Source organism: Caenorhabditis briggsae (genome assembly GCF_000004555.2).
Source record: "Caenorhabditis briggsae complete genome, chrV, whole genome shotgun sequence".
Classification (NCBI taxonomy): domain Eukaryota; kingdom Metazoa; phylum Nematoda; class Chromadorea; order Rhabditida; family Rhabditidae; genus Caenorhabditis; species Caenorhabditis briggsae.
The window spans coordinates 11,464,012-11,482,520 of record NC_013488.2 but is presented as its reverse complement, the minus strand read 5'-3'; the positions used below and the strand labels follow the sequence as shown (position 1 = coordinate 11,482,520).

The 18,509-nt window shown below is 38.3% G+C and overlaps 8 protein-coding genes across 8 annotated transcripts; 3 read left to right on the top strand and 5 right to left on the bottom strand.

Moving 5' to 3' along the window:
• Window positions 1–94: 94 nt before the first annotated feature.
• On the bottom strand, window positions 95–617 carry CBG09354 (the record flags this gene model as incomplete). The annotated part of the gene is made up of 3 exons (XM_002636847.1): window positions 95–115; window positions 162–302; window positions 354–617. 3 exons carry the CDS (start codon window positions 615–617, stop codon window positions 95–97), a joined length of 426 nt encoding a protein of 141 aa, XP_002636893.1.
• A 2,331-nt stretch (window positions 618–2,948) lies between these two features.
• Window positions 2,949–3,804, top strand: Cbr-memb-2 (the record flags this gene model as incomplete). Its single annotated transcript, XM_002636848.1, has 5 exons — window positions 2,949–3,076; window positions 3,134–3,331; window positions 3,383–3,470; window positions 3,521–3,625; window positions 3,673–3,804. The coding sequence occupies 5 exons, from the start codon at window positions 2,949–2,951 to the stop codon at window positions 3,802–3,804; spliced, it is 651 nt and encodes a 216-aa protein (XP_002636894.1).
• A 123-nt stretch (window positions 3,805–3,927) lies between these two features.
• On the bottom strand, window positions 3,928–4,420 carry CBG09356 (the record flags this gene model as incomplete). The annotated part of the gene is made up of 3 exons (XM_002636849.1): window positions 3,928–4,151; window positions 4,202–4,263; window positions 4,365–4,420. The coding sequence occupies 3 exons, from the start codon at window positions 4,418–4,420 to the stop codon at window positions 3,928–3,930; spliced, it is 342 nt and encodes a 113-aa protein (XP_002636895.1).
• Window positions 4,421–7,597: 3,177 nt separating this feature from the next.
• Window positions 7,598–8,186, bottom strand: CBG09358 (the record flags this gene model as incomplete). Its single annotated transcript, XM_002636850.1, has 4 exons — window positions 7,598–7,690; window positions 7,879–7,957; window positions 8,002–8,084; window positions 8,130–8,186. 4 exons carry the CDS (start codon window positions 8,184–8,186, stop codon window positions 7,598–7,600), a joined length of 312 nt encoding a protein of 103 aa, XP_002636896.1.
• Window positions 8,187–9,592: 1,406 nt separating this feature from the next.
• Window positions 9,593–12,077, top strand: CBG09359 (the record flags this gene model as incomplete). Its single annotated transcript, XM_002636851.2, has 12 exons — window positions 9,593–9,717; window positions 9,783–9,869; window positions 9,909–10,033; window positions 10,313–10,432; window positions 10,480–10,596; window positions 10,643–10,754; window positions 10,801–10,950; window positions 11,002–11,084; window positions 11,244–11,464; window positions 11,509–11,574; window positions 11,617–11,939; window positions 11,990–12,077. 12 exons carry the CDS (start codon window positions 9,593–9,595, stop codon window positions 12,075–12,077), a joined length of 1,617 nt encoding a protein of 538 aa, XP_002636897.2.
• A 164-nt stretch (window positions 12,078–12,241) lies between these two features.
• On the bottom strand, window positions 12,242–14,026 carry CBG09360 (the record flags this gene model as incomplete). Its single annotated transcript, XM_002636852.1, has 7 exons — window positions 12,242–12,439; window positions 12,488–12,588; window positions 12,634–12,688; window positions 13,237–13,322; window positions 13,392–13,489; window positions 13,839–13,900; window positions 13,946–14,026. The coding sequence occupies 7 exons, from the start codon at window positions 14,024–14,026 to the stop codon at window positions 12,242–12,244; spliced, it is 681 nt and encodes a 226-aa protein (XP_002636898.1).
• A 2,363-nt stretch (window positions 14,027–16,389) lies between these two features.
• Window positions 16,390–17,138, top strand: Cbr-zhit-1 (the record flags this gene model as incomplete). The annotated part of the gene is made up of 4 exons (XM_002636853.1): window positions 16,390–16,545; window positions 16,612–16,717; window positions 16,766–17,030; window positions 17,075–17,138. The coding sequence occupies 4 exons, from the start codon at window positions 16,390–16,392 to the stop codon at window positions 17,136–17,138; spliced, it is 591 nt and encodes a 196-aa protein (XP_002636899.1).
• A 113-nt stretch (window positions 17,139–17,251) lies between these two features.
• Window positions 17,252–18,379, bottom strand: Cbr-crn-2 (the record flags this gene model as incomplete). The annotated part of the gene is made up of 6 exons (XM_045237723.1): window positions 17,252–17,544; window positions 17,589–17,657; window positions 17,706–17,794; window positions 17,841–18,031; window positions 18,076–18,140; window positions 18,184–18,379. 6 exons carry the CDS (start codon window positions 18,377–18,379, stop codon window positions 17,252–17,254), a joined length of 903 nt encoding a protein of 300 aa, XP_045094068.1.
• Between the last annotated feature and the right edge of the window lie 130 nt (window positions 18,380–18,509).

The window sequence follows — 18,509 nt, the reverse complement described above, 5'->3', positions numbered from 1 at the left end:
ACAAATAAATGTTCATTTTTCAGTGTCAAACAAAATCTTATCCGATGTATTTTGGCAGTAATTGAAAACCTAGATGAAATGAATTATACATAATTTACTGCTCCTCGACTATCCTCTGAAATTAATCAATTTCTTTCTGGAACTGTGGAAAAAAAACTCACCGTAAGCAGTGGGAGCATGTATTTATGAACGGTATGTGTTGAATCAGTGAAAGTTACCCGTGCATCTTTGTCGCCTTTTTTGGCTTCTTTGAGCAGAATAATGAGTTTATCTTGTTTCGGTGGTCCTTCTCTTCGTAGAACCTAAAAAATTGTGAATAGAGGAAATACACACCTTCGCCTCATATGACCTACTTGAAGTTCTGTAGTTCCGCCTGGATCGAGAAATGCGTAAACTGGTGACACTTTGAAAACCTCATTGTTTGAGCATTTGACTTTGAATACAACTCGGCATGTACCATCATTTGTTAGAATATGACGAGAAGCGCCACCAAAATCTATGAATTCGGCAAACGGAGGAAAGATTTTGAGGGAAACGGAGGGTCGAGTCGGAACTGATGGAGTTGGGATAAGGCAGGCTTGTCTGAAAGGAGAAGTAGAAGAAGAGTAGTTGGACATAGATATGAATAGGGTGTAAAAAAAACCAAAAGGACAATAAAAGAGGGATGTCCTTGCTTTTTGGGTATACATGTTTAAGTAGGTGGCTTCAAAAGTGTACTTTTTGAAAGTATGTATAGAAATCCTGCAAATTTTTAGCTTTTTTCAGACCCTACGATTATAGATTCTCATTCAAATCATTTTTGTACTAAGAATCTTAATTTGAATTTAGACTTTATGAAAAAAAAAACTTATGAAAAAAAAGAACGAAACTTGTTTTTGATTATTACATTCGTTTATTGAATTGCAATCTTTGGAAATTTGAATATTCAGGATCTACCTCATCAATTATTTCTCTTGGATGTTTCAGCTGTTATTGATACCTCTCTCCTTGCTAGGAACTCCGATCCATTCAGTATTCGAAGAATCTTAACTCTGAAACCAAAAAAAAATGTTTTCGTTCCGTCCAAAAAAGAGTCGGAAACTTCGAAAGCACTCAAAATGAAAAAGAAACGATTTCCCTTGGAAAGGGATTAGAATAATCGAGAGCAAGCAATAGCAATTGATGCGCCACACAAAAACAGAAAACAGACACATATCTGGAGAGAGGGAACCTCTCCTCCCGAGGGTATTTACTTCTGAAAGGAGAGAGGGAAACAACGGGGGCACGGAAGTGTAGGAAAAGAAAGCAAAGAAAGTCAAGAATAAAACCAAAAGAAGAAGAAGACAAGGTCGTCTTTAGTAAGAGAAAAAAACGAAGACGATGGAAAAAGAGAACGACAACATAATAGGGTTGGCTGGAAGTAATAGAGCAGTTCAGACTAATCGCTACTGTCTGACGAAGGTGGCGTATTCCGCTGACGTATGAGTTATTTTGGGATTTCGATGAACTTTTTGAAGAGCCAATACAGTATTATGCTAATTCGGAGCTGTGGAAGAGAAAATCGCGTAATTAGCAAATATTTTTTCTGTATATTTGTTCGTTTCCCAGCAATTTTTCAGATTTAGAAAAATTTTATTTTCCGACTTGTTTGGAGATTTTCAGCACAAAAGTTGTCAAAAAGATATAGAAATTATTTAAAAAAAAGACCGAAAAATTCAGGTTACGGTGATTTTGGCCACGCCCACAAGCTTTTCCCTTTCACAGATCCGATTTTTTGTACCAGAATAATACAGTTACTAACTAATTCGGCTCTACTAAAACACAATATAGTTTAGATTCAGAGAATTTCGAAACCTGAACTTTCATAAGCGACTTTAGCAGAATGTATGTCAATTGAATTCTTTAGAAATCTTGAGCAGAAAAAAGTTTCAAGAGGAAGTATTTAGTAGGATACTTTGAACACTTTTTTCAAAAAGTTCAAAATTATAGAAGTTCTGCAAAAACCCATTAATCAATTTCTATCCTCGTAAATCAGATTCATAGTAATATATGCGAAGAGCCTTATACGTCAGAGACAAAAGAAAAAAAACATTTTTTCGTCCAAAAATGAGCCACTTGGAAACTCGGAAAAATGACGGAGAGCTCACCGAAAAGCTTCCCGTCTCTAGTTTTTTTCTTATATTTTGTTCGTCGTTTTTCTCTCCATTGAGCCAGATCATTGTGCTACGCGGGCCATAAAAAGTTCATTATAAACCCTCCCACCCTCTCGTTTTATCGGGTCATGTCTCGTGGGGATTTCCGAAGTGTTGAAAGCTGGGGTTGTAAACATGGTTCTCTGTTAAATTTAGTGTCAGCTGCATTTTTGATTCTCTTTTTATTCGTGGAAGACATGAATTTGAAAATAGAAGTTAATTCAGAAGGGACTTCAGTTCCATTCAACTTCTTTGAATCCGAAACTGAATTGTTTTTGGTTCAAACGGCTTCCAGATTCACCACAACACATGTTTCAGCTCTCTCCTTTCTTATTGTTACCCACCCTTTATGTTTAGTCTCTCTCATTTGAAGCCCTGGATTAATTTCAGTATTCAGGAACGGCCAGAAACGTCTGTTTCTCTGCCGTCTCTTGTCTCTCCCTCGTGTCGGTGTTCCGCAATGGCGCAGCGAAAATTGAGGTATTTTTTGCTTATTTTTCCGATTTTAAAGCAGTTTATACTCAATTTTAAGAATTTATCATCCTAAAAAGAGTATTTCTGTTGTGACAATGCTTTCAACCATGACCTAAAATTATCGTCGCAAAATTCCGAAAACCGTTCTGCAACGTGTCTGAGGAGTGATGACGCAAGCGTAAGCCGCCATCGCATTCTCTACGCATTTTGTATATGTTGCTGCGTCACTTTCTTCCGAAAATTTCAGTGAGATATAGCTAATTTAAATTTCTATTTCAACCATAAAAAAATTTTACAGTCCAGATGGATACGCAAATCAAATCTGTTAGAGAAGAAGTCGAAAACGTGCAACTTCTTCTGATTGCGATTGATCGTCAAACTGGGAATCACGAAGTAGATCGATTGATTCAAGATGCAAATAGTAGTCTAATGTGAGATTTTCTTATTTAAATTTCTTAAAATCATGATATTACTTCTTTTCTTTTCAGTAAAACAGAAACACACATGTTTCGACTCGAATCACAGTTGGGAAGAGAGCCGCCAGCGATTCGACAAATGGCATCATTCAAAGTAGATCAGTTGAAAAGTGACGTTTATCTCATCAAAAGTTCCCTGCGCACAATGACAAATCGTCATGATAATCGAAAGAAACAAGCCGAAGAAAAAGAAGAACTATTGAAACGAAGGTATAGTACTCCAAAAACAAAGTCGCTGAATTTCCACCTTTTTTCGTTCAGATTCACAACAAATCAAGAAACACGCGTGAATTTAGGATTCGACCATGAATTGAATATGAACGAGAAGCTGAAATATTCTGATAACATGGTTTGTCTATTTTTCAAGAGATGGCAATTACTCATAGACATAATTTCCAGCTCGACCAGATGATTGCTCAAGGAGCTAGCATCTTCGAAGATCTTCAGCAACAAAAGTTCAGTTTGTTGAGCATAAACAAACGATTACATTTTTTGACAAAATCAGTAAGTCTATCATATTTTCAAAACTTCCGAACTTTATTCGTTTTCAGCTCGGTTTGTCAGATACTACGATTCGACTCATCGAAAAACGCGTGCGAGAAGACAAGAAGCTATTCTACATCGGTGTAACTTGTTGCTTGATTTTCATGTTTTGTTTCTACTACTGGTGGCAATATTGCTAGTTGTTCGGGTGAAACGTTATAAACATAAAGTGTAAATAAATTATGATCAATTTCATTTTACAAGGGGAAAGACGGAGAAGTGATATGAGATTCTTCGATGAGTAGATATTAGAGATAAATCGATTACTTCTTCTTACCCATGAACGGGAAAGACATCTGAGATCCATAGCCTCCCATTCCATATGGAGACATTCCTGATCCATATGGGCTCATTCCACCCATTCCTCCCATGGGTCCCATCATTCCATATCCTCCCATTCCGTATGGGCTCATTCCGGGCGGTGGCATCGGTGGTGGAATACCTCCGTACATTCCATTCATACCGTTCATTCCCATTCCCATGGTACCTGAAATTCCATATCGGTTTTTATAAATGTAACAGTTCAGCTGATCTTACCAAGTCCAAGACTAGAAAGAAGTGGGTCATTCATCGATGAAGAGTATGACGCAGGCAATGCACTGAAAAAATTTTTTACAAAATTTTGCGTTGCGAATATTGTTGATCTTTCAAAATTCTCAAACAGTTCCCAGAATGAGGAATTTGAAATTAAAAATCTTACCTCGAAACAGCGATCAAGCACGAAAAAGTCAAAGAAAAAACAGTTGGTAATTGCATCGTTTTTTTGTAAATGATGATGAAAGGAAATAGTCAGGGAGGATCAGGCAGCAATTGACTGCACAACACCAGTTTGGAGGTCTTTTTAATGTTATGCTCTGGTGGGCGTGACTGTTCTTCTCTCTCCTTCTCTTCACCTCGTACCAGAAGATATTCGGTCGAGTAAGCGCAGATGATCCAACCGGTTAACTGCGATGAAAACTACATTGATGTGCTGTCAGGAGACCTTGCACTTCTGGGATTAGATGAGAGGGCGGGGAATGAGAAGACGAAGAATAAAGCAAGGGAAGAGGAAGGATAAGTTCAACAAGAGTAAAGCTGACGACAATTTTAAAAGATTCAAACTTTGAAGTGGCCAATTCGTTGTCTATTCGAACTTTTTTCAGTTGAAATTAACATATCGTTTTAGGCAGTTTTAACTAAAAAAACAGAAGACTGGAAAAGTCTGAATTGGTCTGTTTCAAAAGTTTTTAGACTCTCATCAGGATAATGATGGTGTTTGGGGACAATTTTGGGAATCTTAGTTTATCATCAAACCGAGTTTGTACAAAGAAAATCACGGCGTTTTTTCAGGACGTAAAGTAAATGCTCTCTATTTAACGAGAATACCGTAGATGAGCGCGCTGAGTATCGACGCGCATGCTTTAATTTGAACGGCCGAGTCGCTACGAACGGTAGCCTGCATACCAAAAAAAGTGCGCGAATTAAAAAATATTTTTTTAATGTCCCGGAAAAAACACCATGAGAAAAAATCCATGAGGCGGGGTAAATCAAACACATACCGGAAAACCTGTAATAGAACACCACACAAATGTCAACTTCGATCTTGTATATCTCGGTTCCTGTACAAGATATCAAAAAATGAACTACTAATAAAATGCTCATCATAATATCAAAAATATTTTGTCAATTGATCACCGTTTGATATCTTTCACAGGAACTGAGATAAGTTGACTCAAAGTTAAAAGTTAGGATGCTGATTCGTTCATGGTATTTGACGACCTCCGATTTGCTGATTTTTGTGTGGCGTTCTATTATGCTTGTCTGAGAAAAAAAAGGTTAGAGAGTATTTTTTGCAGTCTTAGTACGGTAGCCATTTCGAAGCGGAGAGCCTAAATAGCACACAAACGGTGGAGACGCAGACACTTTTTCTCTGCGTCTCAACCTTTTTTTCTCAGACAAGCATAATATACAGTACTGGCCAAAAAGGTATTCGCAAACGATTTTTTGAGAGTAACTTTGCTGAAACTTAAGGGATCGATCTGAAAATTTTACTGTGCATGTCGTACACGGTGACGACAAATTGCGTACAAGGAAATTGCATCATTTTCAGAAATTTTTTGTTTTTTTTCAATTTTTTCAATTTTTTCGTTTTTTCACTTTTTTCATATTTTTATATTTTTGGATATTATGGTTTCTAAGAATGTTGGTTTTGGCTCCTATGTATTTAAAACTGTTTACAGACATGGCCAGACCCCTCGGAAAAAAAAACATCTCTCAGGACATCCGTAAAGCCATCGTCATCGGCTTCAGAAGTGGATGTTCCAAGGACCTCTTGGCGCAGCAGTTCAATGTTACTAAACGTGCCATCGAGAAGATCTTGAAGCAGTTTCGGGATGAGGTAATATTCGAAAATAGTATAGTTATGGAAAAAAATGTTTAGGGAGCCTTGGTGGAGCGAAAATCGCCTGGAAGACCGCGTATCACGTCGAAGAACATGGATCGGAACATCGTCCGAGCTTCAAGAGAGGATCCCCAGAGGAGTTCTACGGACATTCAGATGGTCGTGAAGACTCCAAATGAAGTCACACCATCCCTGAGAACCGTCAGAAGACGTCTTCAAGATGCTGGACTCCATGGACGACGGCCAGCTAAGAAACCATCGATCAGCAAGAAGAACAGAATCGCCCGCGTAGCATGGGCCAGAGCTCATCTCCACTGGGGACGTCAGGATTGGGCTAATCACGTGTTCAGCGACGAATCCTAGTTCAATCTGTTCGGTACTGACGGTATCAAGTGGATTCGCCGTCCGGTTGGATGTCGGTTCGATCCCAGCTACCAGCTCCAAACCGTCAAGCATGGAGGTGGATCGGTGATGGTCTGGGGCTGCTTCTCTGGGACTTCAATCGGCCCGCTGAGAAGAATTACGGGCATCATGGATCGCTTTGTGTATGAAGACATCTTGGAGAACACAATGAGACCCTGGGCACGGTCTACTGTGGGCCGGGCGTTCGTTTTCCAACAGGATAACGACCCGAAGCACACCTCGAAGCACATCAAGGAGTGGTTCCGACGCCGCCACGTGGATCTTCTGTACTGGCCAAGTCAATCTCCGGACTTGAATCCGATCGAACACCTCTGGGAGCATGTCGAGAGACAGCTTAGAGGGATCCGTGCCTCGAATGCCAACCAGAAGTTCGACCAACTCCAAGATGTCTGGCAGGCCATCCCGATGTCTGTCATCGACACTTTTCTCGACTCGATGCCAAGAAGATGTCAGGCGGTAATCGACGCCAAAGGCTTCCCAACGAAGTACTAAAGCTATTTTATTCATTTTCTATTGTTATTTTTCGTTTACCGGTCTATCCTAGATCTCAGAAGTCAAAGTTCCATTTACCGGGTTTTTGCAATTTTCATGAATTTTTCGATTTTTTTTCCATTTTTTGAAATTTTGACTATTCTGTTGTTGAATCAGTTTCTTTTACCGTTTAAACTTTGTCTTAAAATATCAGATTGATCCGGGAAGTTTCAGAAAAGTTATGCTCGAAAAACTATTTGCGAATACCTTTTTGGCCAATACTGTAGAGTGCTTACGGAATTTGAATTCGACGACATCGTGGATGATAATCATCCAAAATCATTACAGGATGCTTCGCCAAACACCTGACTCATACCGTAATTCTTCTCCCCCACAGCTTCTCTCTTTGCAATATTTTCATACCTCGTGGCAGTTGAACTATGTGCCTCTTATGCGATTCTGTCTGTTTTTTTTTGCGTAACACCACCGAATTTGCGTTTCGCTTTCAGCGGTTAGTCAGCTTACTGGCGGTGCAAACTGGTTCCACGGAACGTTTTTGCTGTTCAGTGATGATGATTCCAAATGGCGAAAAAAGAACAATATACACAGAGTTTATAACTACGAACAAAAAAATATCGAGAGAATAGGGCTTTATTTTATTACTTTTGCAATAAGTTCTCAGCAAATTTTTTCTTCATTGTATCTGCACTAACCGGTGGCATTTCCAATTGAGATCTGTCATCTACGACGAGCTGAAAAAATTTTACGATTATTTCCAGACAATCCAGAAAACACAAGATTACTTGTGGCTTCTGCACCACTGTTCAAACACTATTATGCCCAATGTCTGCGCTTTGTTTGAATAATTAATTAACGAACGATTACACCATTTCCGTCGAAAACGGTAAAAAAAATAAACCAGAGGATTACGGTAACTCACCGATAACATTCTTTTCGGTCTTGCCATCTTCATAAAGTTTATATAGTAACAGTTTTCACAGTAATCCATCATTGATAGTCTAGAATATGAGGAAATTGAACTAGCTATATAATCGAGGTTTACTTGAAAATCAAAAGTCCGATTCCACACCACCAGAGACAATAAATGGCAATAATTCCAAAATAGGAGGACTTTCTCTGAACTTTCTGAAAATAAAAAGAAGTCTAACAGAAATGTTGATCTTGACCCACATCGCCTTTGCAGTTTTCGCAGTGTGGGTTGGCATCGAATTCAACATCAGAATACATTGGAAATAAACATTTTGAGTACGATTTTATGAAATCTTGAAGTACGTGTGAACTTGGAATAGATTTGTTAGATGGACTAGAAAATACATCCGAGTGGTGGAACTTTAGAATTATATGTACAGTACCTTTCAATAAGATATAAAAAATCATATTTCTCAGTTCATTCACAGTTTTTTGACCATTTTTACTATCAGAAGCCTGAAGCTCGTCTGTCAAGTTTCCGAAAACTTTGAAAGTTTTGGAGGAAGTAAAAAAGACCTATATAGAAAAATTTTCAATTACAAAACCTCAAATATTCCTAGTTTTTTAAAAACTATTTGCTGATTTCTAATAGTGAGACTATCAAATGAAAATACGTTTTTGCATATCTTATTGACCGGTACTATAGAAATGACTTCTGTAACAATAGATTCATAAACTTTCTGTGTTTTGCAAATTGATTCATCAGTAGCTCTAAAATCGCTTCCCAATTGCTTCAAATCCCAGGAGATACCATAGCTTATCAATGAGAACTTTCTGATCTTTCCGCATATCGCATAGATAAAATACTAATCACGTTTCGCCGATCATCACCTACTTGATCTTCATGAAGAGACTCTTTTCACTCGTCAACCACTTCCGCATGTTTTGCTGTCAAAAAAAACCTGAAGAGCACCTTCTCTCGGTCACTCTATTTGTTCTGCGCCGATGATGGACGACGGCTGACCGCTTTTCACACTATGCATGAGAAATCTTCCGGTAAACATTGAGTGCTCAACGGCAATGAGTGAGGGACGAAGAAACGACTTTCTTAAGAAACTGGAAAAACAATTGGATGACATAGTAATGGTACTGTGGTTGTTTTCTTGATTGCTCTCGATAAGCTAATTGAAGGAGCCAGCTCTGGTTCTGGATTATTTTACGTATGAGATGACAGAGCTATGATAGGATTACTGTAGAAGTTCTTTTGTAATTTCATGGATTTCAGGTTTCGTGTCAGATGTCTCTATTGGATATCCAATTGAAACTTTCAGAGTCTATTGTCTTTGGGAGCTAACGGAGTACGGTACATACGTATTTTTCTGATTGTCAAGCAAAACCACCAACTCCTAAAAAAGTTCAGTAATCATGGGGGAATTGAAACAAAGTCCAAAAGTTGCTTCTCCTGCCTATCAGAAAAACATGGCATATAGGGTAGATGTTTGCCTAGAAGTGACACGCGGGCGCGCATGTTTCGAAAGCGGAAAACCCGTGTATTTGTCGGCTCCCTCTGACTCTCTCTCCTACCGCGCGGAGCATCATCGGCTACCGCCCAGTGCCGTCAAAAAGAGACCGCCTCCGGGTTGATCTGCACTTTCTCAGTTTCGGATCTTAGTCGGAGCGCACGCGAGACGATCTGCTCGATTCGAAGAGATAGAGACTTGAAAATGGATAACCACATTGTTTTGTTTTTGATGAGCAGTGGTGCCTTATTTCTAGCAGTTACTGGAAATGGTATGGAACAGATGATGACAGCAGAAGGACCTATAAGTCCTAATTTCTGTAATAGCAGGTATCCTTTATTCTTATATCACTTCCTTTAATCCTTTGTTGGATTCCAACTTTTTTTTGTTTCAGTGATATTTTGGAAGAAGCTGGTCTTATCAAATCTACACTTGGCCAGTTTTTGGGATACGAATGTAGTGAAGAATTCTATCATTGCAGGTAAGACAATTTTTTTTTGAAAGCAATATTTTTATTTAGATGGCAAAGCGACGGTTTTCGAACCTACCGTAAGAAATGCAAACCTGGATTGGTCTACGACGTTCTTGGAACTCAAAATTGCAACTATGATTATAATGTGAAGAGTTGTGGTGTCAGAAGTGGGGGTGAGTGTATTTTTGGATGTACAATATGATGATATCTCCAGTGGATTCTCCAAGATTCAACAATCAAGTCTTCTATTTGTTTTTCTCACCTTTAGTGTTTGACAGTGATCTTGAACACGACTCTGAACGAGATTGTGTTCAAACGCAAAATACAAATATAGTCTCCAGTGTCTCCCGTCTGGCGTATGGATCAAATAGGTGATAAGGAGAGAGGATAAATAGATTGGTTTCGATTTATAATTGTTATCTGAAATCATTGGAAAAAAAGAAAAGTTTTAGGACCTGTGCAATGTAATGGAACAGATTTCTATTGCTCACTTTCCGAACAATGCGTGCCAATGTCATCTAGATGTGATGGTCATTACGATTGCTCCATGGAAGAAGATGAGCAAAATTGTCGTAAGATTCAACCTAATTGCTTCATTCGTTTGAATAAAAATTCTCAGCGCTCTGTACTGCCGGAGAGTTTGCTTGTAAAGTTTCTGAGCAATGTATTTCCCTGGATAGAAGATGTAACGGATTGATTGAATGTGATGATGGAACTGATGAGAGAGATTGTGATGGTATGTGTGCTTGAAATAGAAACTTCTCAAATTGATATGTTACCAGTTTGCGGACATGGCCTCTTCCATTGTGGAAAGAGTAATGAATGCATTCCAATGGATGAACGATGTGATGGTAGAAGGCAATGCCCACATGGTGAAGACGAAATGCTTTGCAAGTGAGTCAAAAAACAATGAGCAATTGAACATAAAGGTTTGTTTAAGGAAACCTGAGATGGAGAAGAAGTTTACATGCCAATCTCGCGATTATGAAATTCCTACGAATCAAGTTTGCGATGGAATGCCACAGTGTCCAGACGGTTCTGATGAAGCATATTGCGAGTATCCTGGATCTCCAAAATCTCAAACAGCGATGTAAGAAGTTAACAGGGTGAAAAGAAAATTATTATTATTGCAAATTTTCAGCTCTTTCTCTTCTAATTTGACGCCAGTATCAGAATCACGTCCAGCTCCTCCACTCCCACCAGCACCACAACAGCCAGAACCGGGTTAGTAGGAATTTAAAATTGTGTATCATAATATCACAAATGTTTTGTTAGTTGACCACGTTTTGATATCTTTTACAAGAACCGAGATATTTGGGCTCAAAGTTGACAATTCCATTTTTTTTTCTATTAGAGTGTTAGTTGAACCTTTTTGAAATTTAGAAGAAACTGAAGAAGATTATGATTACGAACAAATCAAAGATGAAAACGCCCCAGCAGCATTCCCAATGATTTCTTTGGTTCCATTGCCACCAACGACAACTACAACTACAACCTTCGTTCCACCAACTACACGAGTCATGACAAGAGTTCCAGCTCCAGCTACCAGAGTTGCCAAACCAGCATTCAGTAGACCAAGACCAAAGCTCCCATCAACAGATGACGTAAGTTTTGAGTTTCTTTTTGAGAATCATTTGGGAAATTACAGAACCGGCCAACTGTGAACCAAAAAACTGTACAGACAACGAATACGAAAATTACAAGACCTCCAAAGGTGAAAAAGATGTTTTTAGAATAGAATTAATCAAAGTTTTAGGTAATCCAAACCAGCCGAACTAGCCTCCGAATCACCTCTCAAACTCTTCCTCCAACACGACAAACCACAAATTTCGAAAAGAAAATGCCACAAGCAATTGTTCAACCACCTCGATCTCCAGCTCTACCTCAACCAAAAGAAGAAAAAGTTTTCATAATGCAAGTGACAGCTTCTCCATCAGTTCGACCACCTCTTCAAGAACTTCCCAGAGCTTCTTCTGGATCTCGAGCGGTATCAAAAGCACTTCCAGTAAAAGTTCCGGGGGCAGATAACGACAATATTCTCGCTCAGATCACAAGTCAACTCAATGGGGGAATGAGTCCGTGAGTGAACTTTTCTGCAGATCTTAACCACCCCAGTTAATTATTTTCAGAGAGCTATTAGCGAAAATCGAAACGATAATCAAATCGGAAATGCAAGGTGGCGAGCCTCGTCACCGAAGGTTTCAGCCACGCCTTTGAAGTGCTGAAAATATTAAAAGATGATAATCAATTCAATGATCCTTGACAGTATTCTAATTCATAATTTATTGAGATGTTCTATTTGTGAAAATTAATAAAAAAGCTCAAACATGTTTAGTTATTTTGCTCAACCGGACAATCCCATAAAAATCTCGATGCGGGTGCTACATGTAATGAAGGTCATCAAATGACAATGGTCCCAGTAAATTATGTCTAATCATAGCCGAATTCTCCTGAGACACCGATGTTGAACATCTCCTCGAATGATCGATTGACGCTTGTCGACTCGCGGTCAGACTTGTTTTTCTATCCGATCTAGTTGGAGTTGGGGAACGAGAGAACTGCGGAGCACTTAGTTTCGTCTTAAAGAAGAAAGGAAATTCGATATGAAAATCTAGAATATCACTTACTTGTTGACTATCATCGGGACTCGATTCCATTTCTAATGTCTCTGGATCCATTGTGATTTTTGTTGTGACCTTATTCGTCTTGATAACTTGGCTCACAATTGCTAAAAGAAATGGGAAGTAATAGTTAGACTAAAGAGATTGCTTACATTTTAATTTTGGTTTGAATGCTGGTCCGTCTGGAATTGGTGGGGCAGCTTCGCTCTGAAAATGGTTGAATGAAAACAGGTATTATGCTTAAACAAAAATAAATAAAAGAGAGAAACGCCGGTGGCCGTGTTTCAAAATCCCACTGCGACAACTACCGTAACCTAGAAAAATATTTCAATTTTCAGTTTTTTTCTCGATCAATTTACTTTTTCAGTCAATTTTTTCGTTATCAGTAGAAAATACCAGAAAATATACCAGACTATCAATGAGCTACAAAAATCAGTTAAAAACGAAAAAATAAATCCTGAAAATAAATTTTTTTTTATGTTACGGGACCTTCGGTACAAAAAAAATTGGAGCTACAAAAAAGGTGGAGCTGTATAAGAGAAACACCGGTGGCAGTGGCCGAAGGTCCCGCAACGACAACTATAGTAACCTAATTTTCCGTACTTTTTCGCTATCAAAAATTGTAACATTCCGACTTGTTCTGGGAAAATAACAGAAAAAAAGAAAAAAATTAGGTTACTGTAGTTGTCGTTGTGAGACCTCCGGCCCTGACCAGCGGCATTCCTCTTCCACAGCTCCAACAGAATATTTTTTACCTCGGCGCATTGTTTTCTACGGAAGTAGGCAGGACGCTTCCGAAGACATGAGAAAATGACGCAGAGACCGAACAGAAGGAAAAATGCTGTAATTTGATGAAACCAATAAAACAACGTCTAGTTTTTCTAAGCACAAGTCTATGATCAAAACTCACAAACACAAAAACCATTCATCAAGAAAAATCCAATCATCATATCCATCTCTCCTTCCGGGCGGTTCACATATTGATGTGTTCTGTGCTCCGTGAGCCCACTGAAACTCACAACCTCTTTTATTTGGATTTATCTAAAACATACGTATCCCCTCCATCACTGTGTGCAACTTTTGGAATACTGACTGAATGGATCATTTCGACGAAAAATGGGTTCTCGTTCGAAATTGAAAAAGAAAACCGAATGTTGGAAAGAAAGAATAAATGGAATTTGGGTTAGCATTTCAGTGGGCGTGTTTGAAAATAAGTACATCATTTTCACACAGAAATTGTGCGCAGTGGGACTAAACCCATCAGGAGGATTAAGTGCACATCTTATTTTTCTCTCGTTTTTTGTCAAATAGAGTGTTAGAACTTCAAAAAAAGAAAGGATATTGAAAAGGAACTTACTTTCCTAAGTTCACTTGCTCTTGTTCATTCATGATTACTTCCTGATCGGTGGATCCTGGCATCTGAAATATCAAATGAATACGATCAGGTGATATAGCAAAACTTACAATTCCAAGATGACCGACTTCTGATGATTTGCTGATTGGTGCTCTCCAGAATGACGGGAAGCTGGATGAAGAGTCATTCATTAACAGATTTTGTATGATGATGGGGGGATAGCACAAAGAAACACTGGGGGTTTATAAAAAACTCAAATCTGATATTGAGGAGAAAAAGAGATAGATACACCAGCCAACAGTTGGTCCTTCCACCCTGTCATCATTTTGTTGAACACTCATTAATCTACAACTTGGAGTCACAGAAATTTGATAAAACAACTGCACTGGAAACAAAAGTTTCCAAGAAATTTTCACTGAAAAAAAATAGAAAAAGATAGTGTTTTTAAAAAAGATGTGGGACGTCTTGAAAGCCTCTCACATCCGGAGACCTAATTAGAAGACGTTTTCAAGAAGGAAATTAGACACTTTTATAGCTACTCGAATGACGGGGACCACAAACACCCAAAAGTGCCTTCAAAAAACCAATAGTCGTTCAGTTTCTGGTTACATCGTGATGGATTCACATTTTGGGGGTGCTGAATGTGAGTGCGGACTCAAAGCAAAAAAAGTGAGCACCCTCTACACCACTCGAAGAAACACATCTGTCATGTGCCAGGATATACGTGTGTGTAACCCTTTTGTTATATATATATCTCAAATATTATTGGTGAAAAAACTGGGTTCGCAACTGTCTGGAACCAAAAAAAACCGCATTGAAAGATGAAAGAGTAAATACTGGGAGCAATTGAACCATCTAGACCGAGAAATTTTCATTTCAAATTTTATGAGACTCACATAGTATGACAAATACATCCGGATCTTTATATGAACGTTTATTACTTACCATATAGAGCTTCATCACGACACATCAAAAAAAAATTCTACACATCAAAAAAAAATTCTGGAAATGTGTTTTTCTATTCTCACAGACGAATTCTAATTCAATGTTTAGACTTCTTACTAAAAATTATGACGATTCCCAAAAACAACAAATAGTTCTGGTTACATTTTCATTTTAGTTCGACATGCAGAACAATATTTTTGAACTACTGTAGTTTGGAAAACTGATATTCTGATTCGCCTTTCGGTACTAGACATTACATACCATACATCCTGTAATTGAAGGGTCCCCACAAGTTTGAACTGACTTTTCTTGGCTCCCACGCAAGATATCAAAAATGTGTCAACTGATAAAATATTTTTAAAAATACTTTTTAAAAACCACTGATCAGTTGACAACTTTCTTATATATTTGACAGGAACCAAGAAAAATTTGCTCAAAGGTAAATTTTAATAGACTCTCTATTACAGGTTTTACGGTATTTTTTGCTCACAATCATTTGTGAAGCATGCCCTTCTATAACGGCTATCATCTGTTATCAAGATCATCTGGAAAAAAGAAATAAAAATGCCCTAGACATTCTAATAGAAAGCCATCCAAACCGTCTTTGAGCCTGTATATCTCGGTTTCTGTAAAAGATACAAAAAAGTGGTTAACTGACAAAATGTTGATCTCAATATCAACAACATTTTGTCAGTTGTCCACTTTTCGATATCTTTTGGAGTAATCGAGTTATATGAGCTCAATGTTGATGGTTTGGGTGGCCTTCTATATGAGTGTTTACGGTAATTGTTATAGAAAATGACACATCATTGATTCAGAACTATAGCACTGGCTCAAGACATTCCCAACACCAAATAGCAAGAATATGAGAAAGAAGTAAAAACACTAACCTGGTGGCTCGAGGAGCAGATTCTTCAATTCGATTATCCATTAGGAATAAGGTCAGTAATTGTTTAATGGATTTAACGTACTTGACAGCAAGAAGATGTGAACTTTATTTCTCTATTCACTATTCGTTTTTTTCTTTTTGCTTTTGTCTGTTTGGATTTAAAGCTTTTCGAAAGTGGAAGAGTCTCGGATTTCTGTGAGACGCCGAACCGAAGAAGTACAAAGAAAAATAATATGAGAAGAATGGGAAGACGACGAATTGAAACCATTCAGCTTCTTTTCACATTTTTTTTATAATGATGTGCTTGATGCTTTTTTGGATTTCACTTGGGAATCATGAGAAGGATCGTATAAAGAAGATCATTAATGGAGGAATGATTTTTGAAAAAGTGAACATCTTCACATTTCTTTAACAAATGTGAAAACTGATATCATGGGATCTGAAAACACGGACATTCAAAAACTAGAAGTAAGACGGTTTGCAAAAAAAATTTTTACTGGGAAAAGTCATATCCCTGGAACAGAACCCTAGTGAGAATATGAACAGTTATAAATCATTTTTGAACACCCGCGCAAAAGAACCATTTCTGAGAAAACGCGCTCTACAGCACCACCGAAAATATTTTTTTTGGCGGTAGCATTTTTTCTCTCGTCTATTCGAAACTAATTTTACCTTAAACAGACCTGAAATTTTTCGAAACTTTGAAAAATAACCTTAAAAATGTTTTTCCCTCCCCGAAAATCCGTATCGAGTGCCACCCAACTCCGTGCGTCATCCCGAATCTCAAATCTGGAAGGAAATCGAACACTTGATGAGAATGCACGAAAAAACAGAAGAACAAGGCAGTTAGATGGACTTGAACAAGACAACACACATGTAAGTTCAAAAAGTTCAAACTCCCTTTGTAAGTTCAAACTCCCTTTCAATAGAATCATTATTCAGGATGATCCACATGCAAACATTATTTGGAACAAAGCAGCTCCAAAATTTGGAGATGAACTGGATGGTGGTCCTTCATCTGTTAAAAAAGCGAAAAAAGGAAAAGATGGTGAGATTTTTTCTGAGTTGCAATGAGACACAAGCTCACTGAATTTAGATAAAGCTGGACCTGCTGTTCATGGAGATAAAGCTCGCAGAAGAAAGCTTGCTCGACCGGAATTCAACAAGCAACGGTTCAAGAAATCCTTCAATGCACATGTCGTCGAACACAGTAAAATCATTCAAAGCTCAGCGGATGCCGATTATCGGCGAATCAATGCTTATTTCTTGAGTACAGCTCCACCATCCAGTAAACCACCTAGGAAATTTTGCGCAGCTTGTGGCAAAACGTCGAATTATTCATGCACTCGTTGTGGGGCACGGTAATTTTCTGATTCCTTTTCGAAAACCGCATCGCTTTTTGCAGATACTGCGGTATCAGATGCCGTGACGTTCACAATGATACCAGATGTATGAAATGGTTAGCTTAAATCGGTGTGTTCAGTGGTCCTCTAATTTTACGGGTTTTAACGTCATTTTTATCGAGCAATAAATATGTATCAAAATGAAAAAAAAATTGTTGAAGACGTAAAACTAAGCATGATTATTGAAGTTTGTAAATCCGCTTTGCGTTTTCGGTCGTGATCCTAGCCACTTCCTTTGGATCACGGCCAGAAAATGCAGCGATGAGCTCACAAACAGCAGCTAGAGAGCATGGTTCATTCCGGTTGAAAGAAGAAAACTGAAAACTTTTGATTGATATGTAAAGACTGTATTCAACCACCTTATGAAGGGCTGATGTCTCAGGAGTGATGAGATCCTTGATCTCTTTCGGAATCTTCTTATCATTAATCTTCGGATACATGTACGGAGCATCGGTTTCGAGAACCAACTTTTCTGAAAAAGAAATTACAATTCAAACTAAGTCAACTCCTCATTACCAATCGGAATATTTCCCGATCGTAGACCAGCTTGCACTCCGTTATCCGATCGATCTTTCCACAAGAATCCTGAGTTATAAATGATGAAAAGTCAGAAGATAAGAGCATGAAACGAACCAGTTAATCCAATATAAAGACCCATTTCCAAATATTTCTTCGCCTCGTCAACAGTTCCTGTGAAACAGTGGATGACCGCAGGTGGGAGCCTGTATAGAAAGAACAATATTTTTTTCCCAAAACGCTTGAACTCACGAAGTTCCAACTTCTGTCAAGATTCTGACCATGTCCTCGTGAGCTTCTCTTTCGTGAATGAAGAGAGGCTTCCGCAGTTGTACTGCCAGGCTTACTTGTTTAGCAAACACATCTTTTTGGACATCTTGTGGCGAGAAGTTTCGGTTGAAATCAAGACCACATTCACCAACAGCCACGCAACTTGGATTTTCCTGAAGTCAATTTATGAATCCATGCATGATACTATGGAGCAAACCTGGAGAGCTTTCAAAGCTTCTAATGTTCCGTCATTCCAGTACTTCGCATCATGTGGATGTACTCCTATAATGAAGTGTTACAAGAAAGCATCAAAGTGAACTTGAACCTGCGGTGAAATATAAGAACCCTGGATGCTTCTCAACGAGCTTCGCGCATTCATGACTAATTGTTTCACTAGTTCCGGTAACCATGATTTTCGACAATCCAGCTAGTTTAGCTCTATCGAGAACTTCATTCAAGTCTTTTTGATATGAAGGATGACCCAAGTTGGCTCCAATGTCGACAAGTTCGTAAAGGGCCATTTTTGCAAGGGAAACAGCTTTTCGCGAAATTCTAAGCAATTTTTGAGGTCTGTATTATTATCAACAATTTTAAGACATTTTACGAGGCTATCATCCAACAATGAAAGTAAAAAAGAATATTAAAAATAAT